The sequence below is a fragment of the Balaenoptera ricei genome, chromosome 17 (genome assembly GCF_028023285.1).
Source record: "Balaenoptera ricei isolate mBalRic1 chromosome 17, mBalRic1.hap2, whole genome shotgun sequence".
Taxonomy (NCBI): domain Eukaryota; kingdom Metazoa; phylum Chordata; class Mammalia; order Artiodactyla; family Balaenopteridae; genus Balaenoptera; species Balaenoptera ricei.
Genome location: NC_082655.1, coordinates 3,413,881 through 3,429,726, shown reverse-complemented (window position 1 = coordinate 3,429,726; position 15,846 = coordinate 3,413,881). Strand labels below are relative to the sequence as shown.

Here is a 15,846-nt window from a genome sequence, read left to right as displayed (position 1 = left end):
CAACATTGTGAAAATGACTATACTACCCAAAGCAATCTACAGGTTCACTGCAATCCCTATCAAACTACCAGTAGCATTTTTCACAGAACTAGAGCAAAATATTTCACAGTCTGTATGGAAACACAAATACCCCGAATAGCCAAAGCAATCCTGAGAAAGAAAAACGGAGCTGGAGGAATCACGCTCCCTGACTTCAGACTATACTACAAAGCTACAGTAATCAAGGCAGTATGGTACTGGCAGAAAAACAGAAATATAGATCAATGGAACAGGATAGAAAGCCCAGAGATAAACCCATGCACAAATGGTCCCCTTATATTTGATAAAGGAGGCAAGAACATACAGTGGAGAAAAGACAGCCTCTTCAATAAGTGGTGCTGGGAAATCTGGACAGCTACACGTAAAAGAATGAAATTAGAACACTCCCTAACACCATACACAAAAATAAACTCAAAATGGATTAAAGACCTAAATGTAAGGCCAGACACTATCAAACTCTTAGAGGAAAACATAGGCAGAACACTCTATGACATAAATCACAGCAAGATCCTTTTTGACCCACCTCCTAGAGAAATGGAAATAAAAACAGACAAATGGGACCTAATGAAACTTAAAAGGTTTTGCACAGCAAAGGAAACCATAAACAAGACGAAAAGACAACCCTCAGAATGGGAAAAAATATTTGCAAACAAAGAAACTGACAAAGGACTAATCTCCAAAATATACAAGCAGCTCATGCAGCTCAATATCAAAAAGATAAACAGCCCAATCCAAAAATGGGCAGAAGACCTAAATAGACATTTCTCCAAAGAGGACATACAGATTGCCAACAGACACATGAAAGCATGCTCAACATCACTAATCATTAGAGAAATGCAAATCAAAATCACAATGAGTTATCACCTCACACCGGTCAGAATGGCCATCATCAAAAAATCTACAAACGGGCTTCCCTGGTGGTGCAGTGGTTGAGAATCTGCCTGCTAATGCAGGGGACACGGGTTCGAGCCCTGGTCTGGGAAGATCCCACATGCCGTGGAGCAACTGGGCCCGTGGGCCACAACTACTGAGCCTGCGCGTCTGGAGCCTGTGCTCCGCAACAAGAGAGGCCACGATAGTGAGAGGCCCGCGCACTGCAATGAAGAGTGGCCCCCGCTTGCCACAACTAGAGGAAGCCCTTGCACAGAAACGAAGACCCAACACAGCCAAATAAATAAATAAATAAATAAATAAATAAATAAAGGTGCTAATAATTAAAAAAAAAATCTACAAACAATAAATGTTGGAGAGGGTGTGGAGAAAAGGGAACCCTCTTGGACTGTTGGTGGGAATGTAAATGGATACAGCCACTATGGAGAACAGTATGGAGGGTCCTTAGAAAACTAAAAACAGAACTACCATATGACCCAGCAATCCTACTACTGGGCATATACACTGAGAAAACCATAATTCAAAAAGAGTCATGTACCACAATGTTCATTGCAGCTCTGTTTACAATAGCCAGGAATATGGAAGCAACCTAAGTGTCCATCGACAGATGAATGGATAAACAAGATGTGGCACATATATACAATGGAATATTACTCAGCCATAAAAAGAAACGAAATTGAGTTATTTGTAGTGAGGTAGATGGACCTAGAGACTGTCATAGAAAGTGAAGTGACTCAGAAAGAGGAAAACAAATACCATATGCTAACACATATATATGGAATCTGAAAAAAAAAAAAAAAAAGGTTCTGAAGAACGTAGGGGCAAGACAGGAATAAAGACGCAGACCTACTAGAGAGTGGACTTGAGGACACGGGGAGGGGGAAGGGGAAGCTGGGACGAAGTGAGAGAGTGGCATGGACTTATATATACGACCAAATGTAAAACAGATAGCTAGTGGGAAGCAGCCGCATAGCACAGGGAGTCCAGCTCGGTGCTTTGTGACCACCTAGAGGGGTGAGGTAGGGAGGGGGGAGGGAGACGCAAGAGGGAGGGGATATGGGGATGTATGCATATGTATAGCTGATTCACTTTGTTATACAGCAGAAACTAACACACCATTGTAAAGCAATTATACTCCAATATAGATGTTAAAAAATAAAGAAGAAGAAGGCTCCTCCTTCCGCCTGCCTCCTCCACAGCTTTCTGTGGTTCTCCCAGTCTAACGGTCATCGATTGGGCACCCAGCATGCGCTAGATATCCTGCAGAGCGTGGATAAGGAAACATGAACGTTTTCTGCCTTCATGGAGCTTGGGGTCACATGGGGTGACAGACAAGCCTACTGCCGTCAACACCATCCAAGCGACGCAGAGATGACAGAGAGATGTGCCAACCAGAGGGCAGAGGGAGCTGGGGGGTCTCCACACTTGGGTTCTGTTACCTGCTTCACCCTCAGAACTCCCCTGAGGACTAAGGATGATCTCTCGTTCACAGATGAAGTGAAGTAACCCACCCACTGAGACAACGCTGAGGTTTATTCATGGCTGTTTGATGACAAGTAATTGTTTCCCCCATTTTGCTTGTTTCAATAGTGTAGATGTTTCCGGGTTGAGAGAGGGGGCAGGATTCTTTTGTTTAATGTGGCCACTATTTAAACAGTTTTGGGTTTTTTAGGGACTAATGAGATCATCTAAATCTGTACGGCAGGACGTTTTGTGAAATGACTCTTGGACCCCATATGTCTGTGGTGTGAAATTTCCATTTCCTTACCCAAAGCAAACATACTGCCTTTCTGTCAGTCATTCTGAAAAGCTGATCTAACTCAATTTTCCTGTTTGGTGAGAATGCAGTGAAAGTACCCATTTTCCTCTACTGTCTGCCTGGGAATCCGCGAGTCCTGGTGGCCACCAGATGCTCTCATGACGGGCCAGGCGCTCAAAGGTTTGAGGGCCTCTGTGAACCCCACACGGTGCCACCATGCGGCTCATCCCGTGGAAAGGCCCTGGGTTGCAGCAGGGCTGGCGGGTTTATGGGTTCCTAGACAGGTGTTTCTTGACTTTCCCCAAAATAAGCATTTGAATGCCTAGATTTAATCTTAACTGTATGTTTATGTTAAGATTTTACCACAAATGTTTATGCAAATGCCTTCCCAGGCATCCAGGTGCTATAAATCAGTCACTGAGGTACCTCAAACTGAGCTACTTAGAGAGCTTCCCATGTGCTAACCTATGAGTTACATCACAGGTCACAAGGCACAGCAGAAAGGCCCAGAACTGCCTACAGTCCAGTGCTACAGACAGTAAAACATGCTAAACAAATCGGAAACATTTCCTCCCTTGAGGCGGTGGTCCTCAAAGCATGGTGCCCACAGCCAGCTGCAGCAGCTGGAAAGCTGTTAGAGATGCACTCTCAGCCCCGACCCAGACCTGCCGAATTAGAAATCGAGGATGGGGCCCAGCACTCCGTTTTAACAAGCCCCCAGGTGATTCGGATGCATGCTACCGTGTACGAACCAATGTGTTAAGGTCCTGCTATGATCAAACGTAGCATATGATTAATAGGAAAGGAATGAGAGCGCATAGCAACGCTTTAGAAGCCATTTCCTTTTCTTTCTTGTTCAGTATTCACCACTTACCGGGAGCCTGTGATGTGCCTGCCCTGGTACCAAGTGCTGAAAAGGCAAAGATTAGTAAGGTATCATCCTTAGCTTGGACCAACTCACACTCTACTGGGAAAAAACTGGCTTATATAATAGTTACGGCAGCTGTGGTCATGTTCTAAGTCATGTCCTACCTCAGTACAGGAAACCATCTGACACAGACTGTGTGTGTGCGCATGCACCTCAGACTGCCATGGTGCCTCTGCAGAAAGGCCTCTGCCGATGGGGCAAGCAGGCCCCATCCTCTTCCTTCCTTGACCTTCCCGCACAGCACTTCTCACCAGTTGACATGTGTGTGCTTACTGTTCGTCTCCTCTGCCAGAAGGTGAGCTCCAGGATGTCGTCCTGCTCTGTTACAGCCCCAGCTCCCAGAACTGGGCACTGAACAGTTACTCACCAGGGGCTTGTTGAATGGGTGGAGTGGGTGAAATGTTACAGGGGTTCGGGTAAACAGCGACCATCATGGTGGACAAAAGCCTTCACCGTGTCATGGAACCTCAAGGAGCATTCTTCTGGCCCCTCTCCCTGACATCTGTTTAGAATTCCACATGCACTGGACTCTCCACTGCTCTTACTGCTACATTTCTTATTAAGTTTTGAAATTGTTGAGCAGATTAAAGGATTCTTTTGATGCCTTTATGCTTAAACTTTGTAGAGTTTAAACCGTCTCTGTAACTATTACTGGGACAGATTAGAAATAATTTGGAACTGAACTGGATTTCCATTTTGTAAGCTTTTCTTATCTACCAGGGCTAATAGCAGATGCTTTCCTCCTTACAATAGCCCAGGAGGAAGGCTTATGATCTGCATTTCACAGATTGAAAACTGAGGGTCAGATAGGCGAAAAGCTTATATTCGCTGCTCTATAAATATGGCTTGAATCAATAGAGGATGTTTTGTATTCCATAATAAGTTTGGAAACTTACAAAGTATATATAGAGGGGAAGCATGACGTTGTGGAAACAATACAAGCTTTGGATTTAGCCATAACTGGGTTTGAATTTTAGCTTCTACTTTGAAACTGCTTGACCTTGGGCACGTTGCTTAATCTTTCTGAGCTGTTCAGTAATTCTCACCCAAATACTGGGAAGTTGCAGTCATGAGAGACGTAACCTGTAAATACTGTTTAAAAAGTTCGACCTCTCTGCTGCCACGTTCCAAGCCTCTCTGGCCAGCACGGTCTCCAGCCTGGGCCGCCCACCTGCTTGCCATCCTTGAGCACGTGAATGATCAAGGAACAAACGGTCTAATACATTTTCTCCTCCAAGCTAATGAGAACCTTCGCTCTGCTGCCCGAGGCACCAAAAGGCTCATGCAACCATTTTCCCCTAGTAACACAGCTTGATTAAGAAAATATGCTATTCCATGACATAGGTTTTTTTGTTTTTAACTCGAATACATTTACTCTTAAGTTTTCTTAGCAGATTCTTCCAGTCAGTCCATTTATAAATACAATTATTAAAACGTAAAAAGCATGTAAGAACTTCATGAACATCCTATGGTTCTTTACCGTAAAGGTTAAAGTAAAATAAAATATTTAACAGGACATAAGACATCATCTGAATGTTGCTGGGTTTCTGAAGACTCTCAAAACTAGACTTTACTCTGAGTGAGAAGAAACTGACTCCACTGCCCTGCTTTGCCTCACTGACGGAGAGAATCTCTTTAGAGAGAGGAGAATTCCTGTGGAAAGGGAATATTTGACCTAGCTATCTGGAATATCTGGGTCCAGAAAGATTTCCCAAAGGCTGAGCACTGTGCCAAGAGGCACGGACCAGGCCACGGCCATGAGGAGCTCACAGCTATGGAGAACTCGGGGATATGGGCACGGGGCCACCACTGACAGCTTGGCAGACAAGGTAACATCAGAGCGCGGCCCTGGAGGAGGACTGGAGAACATGCCAGGGATCAAAGGAACTGACAGAGAACCTCCAGTCGAAGTGAACAGCCAGCGCCAGTGAAGAGCACAGTGAGAGGGTCCACCTGGGGAGCCAGGGTGCGTGGCCCGGTGTGGCTGCCCTTAGGGAAAGCACAACCTGTTTTTCACCTTTAAGTTCAAAGGGGGCTGTAGCGGTTTTGTGGGTGCACTTCATCAGGTTGAGGAAGTTCCCTTCTAAGTTTGCTGAGTTTTTATTAGAAATAGATACTGTACTTTGTCAGATGCTTTTTCTTCGTCTACTGAGATGCTTATATCATTTTCTTTTTTTAGTTTGTTGATATGAAGAATTACATTTGCTGGTTTTCTAATGTTAAACCAACCTTGCATTCCTCAGATAAATGCCACTCAGTCAATATTATGGTGAAAAAATTCCCTTAAAATTTTCCTATCTATGTTCAGGAGTCTTTGTTTTTGTTTTCATAATCTTTGTCTGGTTTTGGTATCAGGGTAATGCTGACCTCATAGAACGAATTAGCAGTATTTCTTCCTTCTCAAGTTTCCTGCAAGTAGAGCTTACATAAAATTTGTATTATTCCTCCCTTTATGTTTGGTAAGCTGCATGGGTGAGCCACCTGGGCCTGGATTTTCTCTGTAGGATGGTTTTAACAAAAAATTCCCTTTCCTTAATGGATATAAGGCTATTCAGATTATCTACTTCCTTCTATGAGTAAGCTTTACTACTTTTGAGTCTTTCAATGAATTTGTCGCCATTAAAAAGAATGAAATAATGCCATTTGCAGCAACATGGATGGACCTAGAGATTATCATATTAAGCTCAGTAAGTCAGAAAGAGAAAGACAAATACCATGATATCATTTATATGTGGAATCTAAAATATGACACAAATAAACAAACCTACAAAACAAAAACAGACTCACAGATATAGAGAACAGACCTGTGGTTGCCAAGGGGATGAGGATGGGGAGAAAAGGACTGGGAGTATGGGATTAGCAGACGCAAACCATTATATATAGGATGGATAAACAAACTTCCACTGTATAGCACAGGGAATTATAGTCAATATTCTATGATAAACCATAATTGAAAAGAATATGAAAAAAGTATATATGTAAAACTGAGTCACTTTGCTGTACAGCAGAAATTAACACAACATTGTAAATCAACTATACTTCAATAAAAAATTTTTTAAAAAGGAATTTGTCCATTTCACCTCAGTTTTCAAATTTATTGGCGTAAAGTTGTTCATAATATATCCGTTATGCATTTATTATGTGTAGAACCTGTAGTGATGCCACCTTCTTCATTCCTAATATTTTTAATTTATGTCTTTTCTCTATGATCCATCTGACTAGAAGTTGGTAGACTTCACTGATTTTTCTCAAAGAATAAGCTTCTGGTTTGTCAATATCGGGGTTTTTTGTTTCCAGTTTCACTGATTTCTGCTCTGGTCTTTATTATTTCCTTTTCTACTCTACGTTTAACTTCCACATTTTTTTCTACTTTCTTCAAGTTGAAGCTGAGGTTTATTGATTGAAGGCTATTCTTCTATTCTGACATAGGCATTAAGTACTATAAACGTCCCCAGAACTACTGCTTTAGTGGCATCCCACAAATGATATACTGTGCTTTCATTTTCACTCATTTCAAAATACTTTCTAATTTTTTATTTCTTTTTTGACCCATGAGTTAATTATAAGTGTCATTTTGTTTCCAAATGTCTGAGGGTTTTTCAAAGATTTTTGTTATGGGTTTCTAGTTTAATTTTATTACTGTCAGAATATACTTTATAAAATGAGAATCCTTTTAAATTTATTGAGATTTGTTTTGTGGCCCTCTGTATCAGTCAGGGCTCTCCAGAGAAACAGAACCACAAACCAACAGGGCACGTGTGTTGGCAATATTTGTGTGTACACATGTACAAAGAGATTTATTTTAAGGAACTGGCCAGTGTGATTGTGGTGGCTGGCAAGTTTGAGATTTGTAGGGCAGGCTGATGGGCTGGAAACTCAGTCAGGAGCTATGTCACAGCCTTGAGGCAGAACTCCGTCTCCATTTTTGGAGAAAGGGGTTTTGGAAATTTCTCCCCCCAGAATTCTCAATTTCTGCTCAAAGGCCTTCAGCTGGTTGGATGAGGCCTACCCCTATTATGAAGAATAACCTTTTTCACTTAAAATCAACTGGTGGTAAATGTTAATCACATCTCCAAGATCACTTTACAGCAACATCTAAACTCATGTTTGACCAAACAACTGGGCGCCACAGCCTAGCCCCGTTGACACACGAAATCTAACCATCACGGCCCAACATGGTCTACTTTGGTTAATTGTTCTATGAGCACCTGAAAAGAACATGTACTCTGTACCCAGCTGTTGTTGAGCAGAGTGTTCTATAAATGTTGATTACGTCAAATTGATAGAGAAGATCTCAACGATACTACCTCTACTCATTTCTGTCTACTTTCTCCAACAATCACTGAAGGATACTGAACTCTCTCAATTTATTTATGTCTTCTTGCCGTTCTATCAGTTTTTGCTTCGTGTATCTTGAAGCTCTTATTAGGTATATAAATATTTATGGCTTACATTTTCTTGAGGAATTGAGCCCTTTACCATTATGAAAAGACCTTTTTATCCTTGGTAATATTCTTTGCTCTGAAGTTTACTTTTCTCTGTTCTCCATAAGGCCACTCCAGATTTTTCATTAGTGTAAGCATGGTATACCTTCCTCCATCCATTTAGTTTCAACCTATTTTTGTCTTTATATTTAAAATTCATTACTTGGAGGTAGCTAGAGTTGGGTCTTGCTTTTTTTTATCCAATCTGACATTCTCTACCCGCAATTAGAGTATTTAGACTACTTACTTTTGATCTGATTACTGATACAGTTAAGTTTATCTCCCATCATCTTGCTATGTCTTCTATCTGTCCCATTTTCCTTTGTTTCCTTTGTCCTCCCTTTATTCCTTCTTTTGGACTAACTGAATATTATTTATGCTTCAACTTCTACCTCCTTCATTGGCTTATTTGCTATAACTTTTTTTTTTAATGGTTGTAGGGAACTTCCTTAATATGATAAAGGGCAAGTATAAAAAATCTACAGCTAACATTACACTTAATGATGGAAGACTGAATGGTTTATCTCCACAATCATGAACAAGGCTAGTACAATAAAGCAGGGAAAGGAATAAGTTAGCCTGCTTGGAAAGGAAGAAGTAAATCTTTCTATTCACAGACGATCTGAACATCTACTTAGAAAAGTCTTGCTGGATTTAAGACCGACTACTTAATTTTGAAGATTCCTCTGAGTTTTCTCATATGTGCATGTATTAGTGGACACAGTCATCATCTATTATTTTGACACAACAGGCACGCAGGAGAGGGACGACAACCCCGGCACGGCCACACGACAGGACACAGGCAGCCATGAGGCGCATCTGGGACAGGCAGGCAGGGTCCAGGCTGGGTGGGCAACACCGCCTGGACGAGACGAGGCCTGGCCTCCGCCTGCTCTGTAACCAGGGGACGCCTTCACCACACCCTTCAGCTCATCCGTTCAGGCAACCCCCAGTTCCGTTCCTCCTCCCCAACTTGTGTATTGCTTTTTAATAAAACACCTGCCCAAGTATTATTTCAATAGATCTTCACTAACAACCTGTGAGAAAGGACTTTCTCCGCAACCTGCAGGTGATCAAACTGGGGCTCGGGTGTTTTAAGAGAGCGCTTGGGGCCCCTGGATGGACTGTGTAGGTGGTCAGAGCAGCAGGGAGACGGCAGGACATGCAGGGGCAGGAGCACCTACAGCCTCAGCTCAAACCCTCACCATCCGGAAAGCGGCCGGCATGACACTGGTTCCCACGGGAGGTGCCCGTGGACGGAGCTGTTACCCTGACGGCCGAGGCTGTTAGGCCTGTTCCCTGATGTTTTTAAAGACAAGGTGTTGCTGAAAAGGGTGGGCACATGCCAGCAAGCTCCCCAGAACCACATGTGCACAGAGCCCAAGGGCAGGCCCGGCTGCCCTGCCTCCTGGTGAACTTTGGTTTTGTTGGGATTTCCAAGTGCTTCTCGGCAGGCTACCAGCAGGTGTGATGCATTTACAGAGCGCTGCTGTCGACGGAGGGAAACTGGGGTGTATTTAGCAGCCGGACATGGCGGAGGCCCTGGCTGGATTTCGCTCCGGCTGTGGGACAGGCCCTCCAGCCTCTCTGAGTGCTTTACGCTCCAGGCCCGAGCAGGACAGGGCCCCATGCCGCCCCCATCCTTCTGGGTAGTCTGGCCCTGGAGGCTGTAGATTGGATGCCTCCATCAGGCAAAGCTGCAGGGAGCCTTGAGCCGGACATGGCCCAGCCAACAGGCAAGAGGCCTCCCGTCCGTCCATGCGTCCCCACTTCTGCAGCCCCAGCCCAGGACAGGCGGTCCCCGAGCTTAGCCCCTCCCGGGCAGGCTCTCAGTGCAGCCCTGCCACGTTCCAGGCACGCGGCCAAACTTTGTGCACACGGTATCAACTCAGAAGGCAGGGCCGAGCCTTGCTGTCACTGGGGAGCTGGCTCAGCAGCGCCAAGAAACCAGTCAACGAGAGACTCCAGGTCGGCCACCCAGTGCCCAGCCTAACCGGGGCTGCTCCCCCGTAACAGCCAGCGGGGCTCATTCACCAAGTCTCACTTCTCTCTCAAAATACAGGAATCAAGTCCCAGTCCATTACCAGTTCTTGATTTGATCAGCTTTGTTTCTCCTCCCTGCCCAGCTCTTCTATTATTTAAGCCTCCCAACAACCCCATGAAGGGAGCATGATTACTCCATTTTACAGATGGAGAAACTGACGGTCAGAGAGGCCATACTGCAGAGTCTAGCTTACAGGAATATTATGTCTAATGTGCACCCACTTCACACAATCTGTTTTCAATCCTAGAAGATTCTTCAGGGTGTGCAGAAAAGCCGGGCATAAATGCGGACAGACATGCCGCGAACCAAACGGGGGAAGGAATCTTTCTGGGAAATCCGAAGAAACACATGTTATCATTTCCCACTTCTTGAGGGGCTCCCCAGAAGCCACCTTCACTGAATTACTGGTTTCCATGGCTACACCACTCCTCAGCGAGGTTTCCAGGTTTGGCACGTCCCCAGTGAAAGCCGTCCCTGCTCTGGGGAGAAGGCTGATGAAACAGGGAGGCTCCCACGTGACAGCACCAGGAGCACAGGAGCCGCTCACAGACGCCACTCCCGCGCCGAACCGCACAAGTTCAACTGAACCACAAGGACGCATCTGGACGACCAGGGAGAGTTGCGACATTTCACAGGTTTGGACTCACTGCACCCCTCGCCAACAGACCTCAGACAAACCGGGTGACTCCCTCTCGGCACAAAGGCTCCGGCGAGGTCAGCACATCCACCCGACAGCGTTCCTGACAGCTCTAAAAGGAGACTGGTGTGTGTGGATGCGGATAAGAGAGAATCGTGGGCTTCCCTGGTGGCACAGTGGTAAAGAATCCACCTGTCAATGCACGGGACACGGGTTCAAGCCCTGGTCCGGGAAGATCCCACATGCCGCGGAGCAACTAAGCCCGTGCGCCACAGCTACTGAGCCTGCGCTCTAGAGCCCGCGAGCCACAACTACTGAGCCCACGTGCTACAACTACTGAAGCCCGTGTGCCTAGAGCCCGTGCTCCACAATAAGAGAAGACACCTCAGTGAGAAGCCCGCTCACCACAACAAAGAGTAGCCCCCGCTCACCGCAACTAGAGAAAGCGCACGCACAGCAATGAAGACCCAATGCAGCCAAAAATAAATAAATTAAATAAATAAATAAAAAGAAAATCGTGCCACAGCTGCCATCAACAGCAGACGGAGAGGGGGAGGCCACAAGGCCAACTGCAGAGGCAAATGTAACGATGCTGAGGGGCCTGACCCGGGAGGAGGAACACCCGAGACGGCAGGGAAGTGACATCCGGGGCCTGGGAGGAAGTCCCTTTCCCAGCTTCTCCTCCATGGCTCCCTGCCAACAATCCACCCCAACAGCATCTATGCTTGCGGAACCTCTATGCCTTCGCTCCCTCCGGTGGGACTCTTCTTCCACATCCCAGGGCCCTTGGCCAACACTACAGCCCTGACGCACAGCCTCCAAGCTTCTGTATCTGAGTGACGGAGACTCCCAGCTACGCCACCTTCCTCTTCCCCGCAGGGCCCTCAGTGGAGAAGACTCTCCCCCGAAACCCAGCTCCTTAGCACTTCAACCCACCGACGCGACCTCTATCAGCCCAGGTTGGCGCGTTCCCTCCGCCACGGCCTCACGGCAGATGGCGTCCAGGTCCTTCCACCGTCATCTCGTTTTCGTCAAGCGCAGCCCCGATGGCTCACAATTTGTTGTCCCGCTGCCTCACAGCCAGTTTGGCCAAGCTCTTCTGACGGGTCTCATCAGTCAGTGGCCCTGTTAGACGCCAAGAATGTAAGCAGTGCCCCAAAAGGCTGGGCCCGAACACACGCCTACTGACGTCATTTCTGGCAACTTTGCTGCCTGCTCCCCAGTCACAGCTGCTGAGACCTCTCGACCCCTCGCTCTACACACTCTCCCTGGGCAGGCGCATCCCAGCCAAGCTCTCCAGGTGCTGGCAAGTCGCTGACGACGGAGAGCCCGGCCCCGACTCCCCTCGTGCTCGGAGGAGGCAGCTCGTCTCCGCCCCGGCTCCGGCCCAAGGCACCTGGGCACCAACACTCACTCGTTACTTGTGTGTTTATTCCGGCTGCCTTGGTGCTCATAAACCAACAAGTTGAAGGAGTCGCCTAAGGATTAAGGAAAGTTTACGGGATAAACATCTGCACTGAGAATAATGATGCGATAGATAAATTTTTTAAATGAACAAGAAAAAAGCAGGCGACGTTCTACTTTCATCAGTACAGTCCTAGATTCAATCCACAAATTCCCGAAACTTCAGGAAATTAAGAGTCCACCACCACATGAGGCACTCAAGCTTCAGTGTAACTGCTTCCCGAACCTCACACAGAAGGAGAAATACTGAGAAACCAGCTTTCCACAAACACAGATCTGTTATCAAATACACGCTTCCTTGCCTTTCTGAAAAATACTCAGAACTCTGCCTCCGAAAGGCTCGGCAGAAGCGCAGAGCGCCAAGCCCCTTGGTGGGCTGCCCCGTGGGGGCCGACTCACCTTCACATGACCCAGGTCCCCAGGCCGGCTGCCCTCAGCTGGGTTCACGGGCTTGCTCTCCACCCGGGGCCTCACGACCTGGCGGAAGGGGCTGCACAGCGGAAAGCCACTCACACTGATGCTGTCTGAAAGACGAGAATAAAATCGTAAGTGAAAAGTTAACCGGATTTTTTTTTTTTTTAACGTAGGAGATTTTATTCAAAAACCACTAGTATCTGGAGTAATGCTCCCGTTTGTGCTCACTACTCTAGCTCGTGTTAACTACGACCGCCCGGTGAATCTCCCGCGAACGCAGAGTCACACCTACCACAGAGCAAAGTTGAGGACGTACCACCTCTGAAAGACGCCAGGTGCCTACCATCTGTCAGGAGGCACAGCCGCAGCACCACGCCACCTGCACCAGCCCCCAGCTTCCTGTGCTCAGACAGCGCCAAGCCGCCTTTACCTTCCAGCCTTTGCACGAGCTGCGCCCTCAGCCTCCGTTCACGCGGTGGCTTCACCGTGCCACTTGAGCTTCGTCTAAAAGCCCATTCCTCTTCCAATTTCAGGAGGCCACTACTGTGTCACAGGACCACATGCAAACCTCTGTAGACCGCTCACTGCCACCTGTTCTTCTTCTTACTTGGTGATCTTACCTGTCAGTCTAATCCAGGACTCCTCCTTAAGTCCTTTATCTCACACCCCACATCCAATCCAAAAGGAACTCTTGTTAGCTTTCATAGAGTATTTCCAGAAATGGCGTTCAAGGCCACCAGCCTGGTCTGGTCGCCATCAGCCCCTCGAGGACTAAGAACAAGGCCTCCTGGCTGCCCCCCCATGCCGCTCTGGCTCGTTTCCATCCACAGATATGTAAATCAGGTCACGCCCCTCCCAGGACGCCTCCTGTTACTCAAGGGCCCTTTGCACAGCACAATCGCTGCATGAGGTTGAAGAAAAATGCATTTTCAGACCGTAAAAACTGCTGACAACAGTGTAAGTATCTTCTGCACCCCAAAAGAAACTGACTCAATTATCAACTAGAACCACTTCTAAATTAGATGGAGGTGCCCACCAATTATGAAGAAACATTTGTTAGGAACATCGCCATGAAAAGTTAATTTTATTTATTTATTTGTTTCTTTCTTTCTTTCTTTCTTTCTTTTTGGCTGCGTTGGGTCTTCATTGCTGCACGTGGGCTTTCTCTAGTTGCGTCGGGCGGGGGCTAGTCTTCATTGCGGTGCGCAGGCTTCTCATTGCGGTGGCTTCTCTTGTTGCAGAGCACAGGTTCTAGGCGTACAGGCTTCAGTAGTTGTAGCACGCGGGCTCTAGAGCGCAGGCTCAGTAGTTGTGGTGCACGGGCTTAGTTGCTCCGCGGCATGTGGGGTCTTCCCAGACCAGGGCTCGAACCCGTATCTCCTTCATTGGCAGGCAGATTCTTATCTACTGCACCACCAGGGAAGTCTCAAAAGTTAATTTTTAAATGACTTGCATTAAGCAGAGAGAATGCAAACCCAAAATACAATTCCAGATGGTGGCTAGAGGACAGTTTATGCATCCCTCAGAATCCCAACAGAAAGTCAACCGAGCAGCAGAGAGCAACACCAAAACTCAGTTACAAGTAAACCAGGTGCCAACGCATCATCCAACAGGCAAGCAGGTGAGTATAAACCCCCAAAAGCCCACGAGCAGCTCACACTGAATAGTTACCGAATGCACTTCAGGAGCTCCTACTTCTCATAACAGCAGGTAGACAATTCAGACCAACCCAGCTGCTGAGAACAACTCGAGAATGCAGACAAGGTACTGGAGGGCTAACAGGGCAGGGAAGAACTCCAGGACCACGATCTGGCAGAAGAAGGAAATACAGGGACACAGGCCTGGCATTAAACTTCCCCAGAGGTGCCTGCAGCTCCCTGAAGAACTGACCAAGAGCCTGAGAACCTGAGCAGAGCCTTTCACACTCAGGTGGGAAAACAGTGACATTCTGTGTCCCCTAAAAAGAGTGGATGGTAAGCCCTAGAGGCTTTGGGTGGGACCCGAAAGGATGACACACTAAGTGAAGGATAGACTGGAAATAAAGCGGCCGCCCAGGGACCAGCGCCCAACTGAATCAGGTCAGTACCTTCAACCGGATTCAGGCAATTCTCCTGCCAAAACACATTCTCTGTCGCCCCGACTCTGTCCTGTGTCTTCTCACCTTTGTGCACCTCTGACAACCACCTTTGTGGATACTAATATCCCCAATTCTTCACCATGCAGCCGCCCTGCCTGGAAATACTCCTTCCTCTGAGTCCGGGCACCTCGTCTACACTGAGACCCGCGCTCACTACAGCTGGCCCCGTATCCAGGAAGACAGGCTGTGAGGCAGGGCCGTGGTGGGGACTCAGACGGGTCAGGGCATATAAAGTGTTTGTCACAAGACCTGGTACCTGGCAAACATTCGGCAAGAACAGCTATTGTTATTATAGCAACCTATATGCATGTCCCAGATTCCTTACATGACTATAAACTCATTGAGGGCAGAATTCTTATCAATATCCCTCTCATACACCCCCCACAGCAGCTGGCACAGGCTCTAGCAAATCATAAACCCACAGTAAACGTTAAGTAAATGAATAAATCACAGGGTCAAATTTGGTAGTTTACACACCATGGTCAACGAAAATTCCATCATCCCAAAGTCACATTCAATAATCAACTCAATTCATGGTTAACTAAAATTTCATCATGTGTCTCTGTGCAAAGCCCCATTTGCAAAAGTCAGTCCAAAGCTGTGAGATCTGAATGGGTTTTTCTCTCCCTTTTCTCATTCTCCCAGCATCATGGGCATAATCTGTAAAACCTCTCCACTACACCACAGTACCTGCTGTGAGGGAACTAGTATGATGAACACAGACATTTGCAAAACACAAACTCCACACTCTTCAGCTAGAAACTAGGTCACGTGGAGCCTGTAAGTGAGCCCCAAGGTCACCCCTGCTGAGTTAAGGCAGGTGCCCAACGGATTTTAAATGCCATCTCTCGTTCCCCCACGCACAGCCTGGAGTACAGCGTACTTCACTCTTCCCTAGAGAAAGTTTCCGTCATTAGCATATTACGCAAATGCTGCTAGCTCCCAAAGGCCTGAGGTCCTTTTCTGCCTTGGAAATACTGATCCTGTTTCACACTTGTAACAGTTCTCCAGGCCTCCTTTCTGCAGGGGTCCAGAGGCTCGGGGCTGTA

At 46.9% G+C, this 15,846-nt stretch overlaps 1 protein-coding gene across 4 annotated transcripts in view; it reads right to left on the bottom strand.

Moving 5' to 3' along the window:
• The window catches only part of TRAPPC9 (trafficking protein particle complex subunit 9), a 670,396-nt gene that overhangs the window by 322,929 nt on the left and 331,621 nt on the right, over nucleotides 1-15,846 (bottom strand). For all 4 annotated transcript variants that reach the window (XM_059901771.1, XM_059901770.1, XM_059901769.1 and 1 more), the window contains one exon: nucleotides 12,646-12,770. In XM_059901771.1, coding sequence (XP_059757754.1) covers nucleotides 12,646-12,770 — 125 coding nt within the window. The remainder of the gene's footprint in view (nucleotides 1-12,645; nucleotides 12,771-15,846) is intronic.